The sequence below is a fragment of the Engraulis encrasicolus genome, chromosome 4 (assembly GCF_034702125.1).
Source record: "Engraulis encrasicolus isolate BLACKSEA-1 chromosome 4, IST_EnEncr_1.0, whole genome shotgun sequence".
Classification (NCBI taxonomy): Eukaryota; Metazoa; Chordata; class Actinopteri; order Clupeiformes; family Engraulidae; genus Engraulis; species Engraulis encrasicolus.
In genome coordinates, this window is record NC_085860.1 from 32002146 (window position 1) to 32007145 (window position 5000).

General features: G+C 46.4%; 1 protein-coding gene across 1 annotated transcript in view; it reads right to left on the minus strand.

The window, feature by feature from the left end:
- Positions 1-5000, minus strand: part of hipk2 (homeodomain interacting protein kinase 2) — a 123835-nt gene that overhangs the window by 19731 nt on the left and 99104 nt on the right. Inside the window, exons 10-12 of the mRNA XM_063197820.1 lie at positions 2840-2981; positions 724-856; positions 1-107 (exon numbers count right to left, since the gene is read on the minus strand). The exon at positions 1-107 is cut by the window's left edge and continues 15 nt beyond it. Of these exons, the coding sequence (XP_063053890.1) occupies positions 1-107; positions 724-856; positions 2840-2981 (382 nt within the window). The remainder of the gene's footprint in view (positions 108-723; positions 857-2839; positions 2982-5000) is intronic.

The window sequence follows — 5000 nt, forward strand, 5'->3', positions numbered from 1 at the left end:
AGGTTGGATCTGCAGGGGCTGTGCTCCAGGTGCTTGTGTTACAATAGGAACAGCGTTCTCCATTCGCACTGAGTAGCCGGTGTGTTTGGACGGGGAGGCTTGCAAGCCTGTGGAGTACACACACGCACACGCACACACGCACACACACACACACACACACACACACACACACACACACACACACACACACACACACACACACACACACACACACACACACACACACACACACACACAATGTAACAAACATGCAATGCACCTCAGCATCATTATCCAGGAGTTGCTTTTTCTTTAGACCTCTATTTTGATTTCTCTCTTTCTCTCTATGTATCTCTCTATCTAGCTCTCCCCTTGTCTCTTTCTCCAGATTCTCACCCCAACACCCAGTGGGAAGACAAGAAAGGAAGACAAAATATAGGTCCCCCATAAGGGGGAGGGTTGGTGGTTGGGTTTAAAAAAAAAAAAAAAAGAAAAGAAAAGAAAGCTCTTCCCAAATGTAAAAACTTCAAACAAGGCTGTGACACTTAAACCTTAACCTTAATACATTGAACAGCTTTTAAATAATGTCCTCTTTCTCTGTCTCTCTTTCGGTATCTCTCTCTGCCTCCCTCTCTTGGTATCTCTGTCCCTATTGCTCTCTCTCTCTCTCTCTCTCTCTCTCTCTCTCTCTCTCTCTCTCTCTCTCTCTCTCTCTCTCTCTCTCTCTCTCTCTCTCTTACTCACCCTGGAAGCCAGGAGGGCATACGATGAGTGCCTGCTGGAAGGGGTCTGGTCGTGCGGGGCAGAGCTGGGGGGGTCCGGCTGGCTGCAGGGGCATGCTGCGCGGGGCCACCGCGGCCAGAGGAGGGGGCGCCGGCTGGAGGAAAAACATACAGTGCTGATCATGGTCTTGCTCATGTTTCATGTTCACTTCAATCACAATTCTATTTACTGTTTTATTAATGTATTTATTTATTGATTTATTTATTTATTGATTAATGTTTGTATTTCAGGATTAATAAATCACACACATGCAACAACATCCACCATCCCCACCCACTCATCTGAGCTAAGAAAAAACGACTACAGAAAAAAAAATGCAATTCGCTCCAAGAAATAAAATAAGAAAGAAAAGAACAGTAAGCAATGTGCTGTGCAAAGTAAGTAAGACAGAAATAAATATTTCTATACATATAAAAACAGCAGGAAATTAAGGTCAGCAAGTACCCCAAACCTAAACAAACGAAGGGAAACATGAGTACAGCGTGGTGCGATATGAAACCGAATAAAAATGGCTTGGGAGGTTAGATGGCAGAGGGCAGAAAACAGATTGCGGCATCACAACAAAAGGAAGAAAAATCTTTCTTCCTTAAGTTGACGCTTTTTATCTCGCACCCAAAGACATTCGTTTTTCCAAGAAGTTGAGCGTGTCCTTTGCCAATACTTGCATCACAACAAAGACATATTTCGGTGGAATAATAGCACTGGGAAAATATGCCCTGTGTGCTCTTCTGAGCAAAAAAAACCCCCTGCTAAACAAAACAAATAAACAAATACGCTTGAAAATGAAAATGTGGAAATAAGAAAGCAATGTGTTTTGGCGTGATAACTTTCATAATATTCCTTGGGTGCTGTTTTGGGGGCTGATGGGCTTGGCTTGTGCTATCAGAGAAATCTTCACAGGAACGGGAAAAATACAATGAAAAAGTAAATAAAAGGTGCTGTAAAAATGAGAGCGAAATGCATGCTCATGCTGTAATCAATAATGGGATTGTGTGTCTGTGTGACTGTGGATGTACTGTATGTGTGGTGTGTGTGTGTAAGAGAGCGAGAGAGAGAGACAGAGAGAGAGAGAGAGAGAGAGAGAGAGAGAAAGAGAGAATTTCAGTATTTGCATGCTTTCTTTAATTCCAGAGTAAAATGCAGGAATAATATGTTTTATTACAGGGCTTTACCATCGTCGTATATATTGCTTTCATAAAGCTCATTCTACACATGTGTGTGTGTGTGTGTGTGTGTGTGTGTGTGTGTGTGTGTGTGTGTGTGTGTGTGTGTGTGTGTGTGTGTGTGTGTGTGCAGTATATGTGTGCACATGTGTACACGTGTGTGTGTGTGTGTGTGTGTGTGTGTGTGTGTGTGTGTGTGTGTGTGTGTGTGTGTGTGCGTGCGTGTGTGCGTGCGTGCGAGAGTGCGTGCGTGCCTGCGTGCGTGCGTGCGTGCGTGCGTACGCGCAGGTGTGTGTGTGCGTGTGTGTGTGTGAGAGAGAGTACTGTACACTATACCTGGTTGTTGAAGAAGCTGAGGTGAGGTTAGTGTGTGTGTGTGTGTGTGTGTGTGTGTGTGTGTGTGTGCATGTGCATACGCATGTGTGTGTTTGTGCACGTGTATACCTGGCTGTTGAAGCTCATGGTGAGGTTAGTTGAGGTGTGTGTGTGTGTGTGTCGTGCGTGTGTAAGTATGTGTGCATGTGCGCGCGCGTGTATGCTTGTGCACGTGTATACCTGGCTGTTGAAGCTCAAGGTGAGGTTAGTTGAGGTGTGTCTGTGTGCGTCCGTGCGTGCGTGTGCATGTACAGTATGTGTGCATGTGCGCGCGTGTGATTGTGTGCACATGAATACCTGGCTGTTGAAGGTCATGGTGAAGTTAGTTGAGGTGTGTGTGTGTGTTTGTGCACACAAATACCTGGCTGTTGAAGCTCAAGGTGAGGTTAGTTGAGGTGTGTGTGTGTGTGTGTGTGTGTGTGTGTGTGTGTGTGTGTGTGTGTGTGTGTGTGTGTGTGTGTGTGTGTGTGTGTGTGTGTGTGTGTGTGTGTGTGTGTGTGTGTGTATGTGTGTGTGTGTGTGTTTGTGCACATGAATACCTGGCTGTTGAAGGTCATGGTGAGGTTAGTGGAGGTGCTGGGGGCTACGTGGGGGATGAAGGGGGTCTTGCTCTGGTTGACCGTGTCGTACATGTTCACACGACGCTTACAGATCTCCATGCTCTGGAAACAGGACTTCACACTGAGGGAGAGAGAGAGAGAGAGAGAGAGAGAGAGAGAGAGAGAGAGAGAGAGAGAGAGAGAGAGAGAGAGCGAGGGAAAGAGAGAGATGTGTGTAGAGAGAGAGAGAGAGAGAGAGAGAGGTAGAGCGAGAGAGAGAGAGAGAGAGAGAGAGGTAGAGAGGGAGGGAGAGAGAGAGAGAGAGAGGGAGAGAGGGAGAGAGAGAGAGCATTAGCTAATCTGTGCTAGTTTGTCACCGTAAGCCATATTCCTGAACATCTATTACACTTACCCCCTAAGTGCAGTAAATAATAGCCTAGTATAGTGTGTGTGTCATGTGTGTACACGCAAGTGTGTGCTCACAGGGAAATGGCGACTACAGGTAGGACAGAGAGAGGCTTCAGTGTCCATGTTTGAGACCTGTGAGCTGAGGAGAGCAGTTTGGGGAAGACACAGACACCGAGCCTTGAGGACAGGTCAGCTAACCAAGCCTGATTCGACAGTAGTGCATTGCTTTCCATACTCTAAAGACAAACAGACTACATTAGTCAATTCTTATGTTAACAAGTCTATTTTGTTCCGTTTATTTGGGCCTTTTTTGGTTGTCTTGCAGTCAGGTCCTGTGTTGAGTTTGAGCCCATAATTAGCCTACAGGGCATTAGCTATACGACTACTGTACTTTAGACATTTATATACACAAGACCATTTTTAAGTTTATTTGAGCCTATTGTTTTCAGTTGTCTGGAAGCCTGTAGCCCACAGGGCATTAGCCTTGAGGATAGGCCAGCTAACCAGACCTGATTTAAGTGCACTATAACTCTATATCAGGCATTTCCTATGCTGACAAGACTATTTTAATTTTATTTAGGCCTATTGTTTTGGTTGTGGTTCCTTTCCTTTTCCTCTGTTGTGGTTGAGGTCATAATTAGGCCGTAAGGCATTAGCCTTGAGAAGGAAGCAGTCCACCAGGCCTGGGACACGCTGCAGGGCGGCCCACATGCTTCCCTCTCGCTAGCGTCTGTCACTGCACAGTACATGCCTCTGAGCTTCAAGGCATCATGCTGTCCTGTGTGCCCTCATATAAATACTAACCCACATACACAGATGTACAGTATGCATGCAGAACGCATGCACACACGCACGCTCACACGCACACACACACAAGCACACTAAGCATACACAAAGATACAAGCCACACACAGCCACAGCCACACTCACACACACACACACGCATGTACGCACGAGAAACACTCATGCAAGCATGCAACAGACATGTACTCTCTCACACGCAGGCACACACGTAGGCACGCAGGCAGGCAGGCAGGCACGCACACACACACACACACACACACCAGGGCTTAACACTAACGGGCGCCAGGGCGCCAAATGCGGGTGAAAATCACATTTGGCGTGTAACAAGTTGATCCTCACCAGCCATTTGGCTGGTAGCATATTTTTGGGGAGTGGTTGAAAAAAAAACGGTGATAGATTTTTCTGAATGTGTTCGCTATCAAAGAGGAATCCAGTCTTGCGAAGCTATAGGGCACTGGCTTGTCAAACACTGCAAATGCCCCGCCTCCGTGGAGAAAGTCGGACACACCAAGACGTGCGTCGTTGCTCCGGTTTAAATATGTGGCGAAGTTTGCTCTCAACAGAAAAGCGAAGCTATGTGCATATATTGTGATCCCGTACTGATAAACCTCGATGTTTTACGTAGTTGTGCGCAGTTCTTAAGATGTGGGTACTGACACAACCTTGGTTACAACGCACGTTATCGAACATTGCACAAACAGCCTGTCAGCATCGCAATGTCTGTCTTGCTTTGACAACAGTGTAAGAAAACGGGACGACAAAAAGTCGGCAGGTAACGACATCATACCTGTCAAATTTGAGCTTCACAAATCTGGATAGTTCCCAGAATTTACGCCAAAAGCAGGACATATTCAACAGGTCAACTTCTGACAATCAATGGGGCAGCAGTGACAAGTCGGGCGGTGCGTTGCTTTTCACGCTGACAGTTCACGTGAGAGGCAGTCCTGTC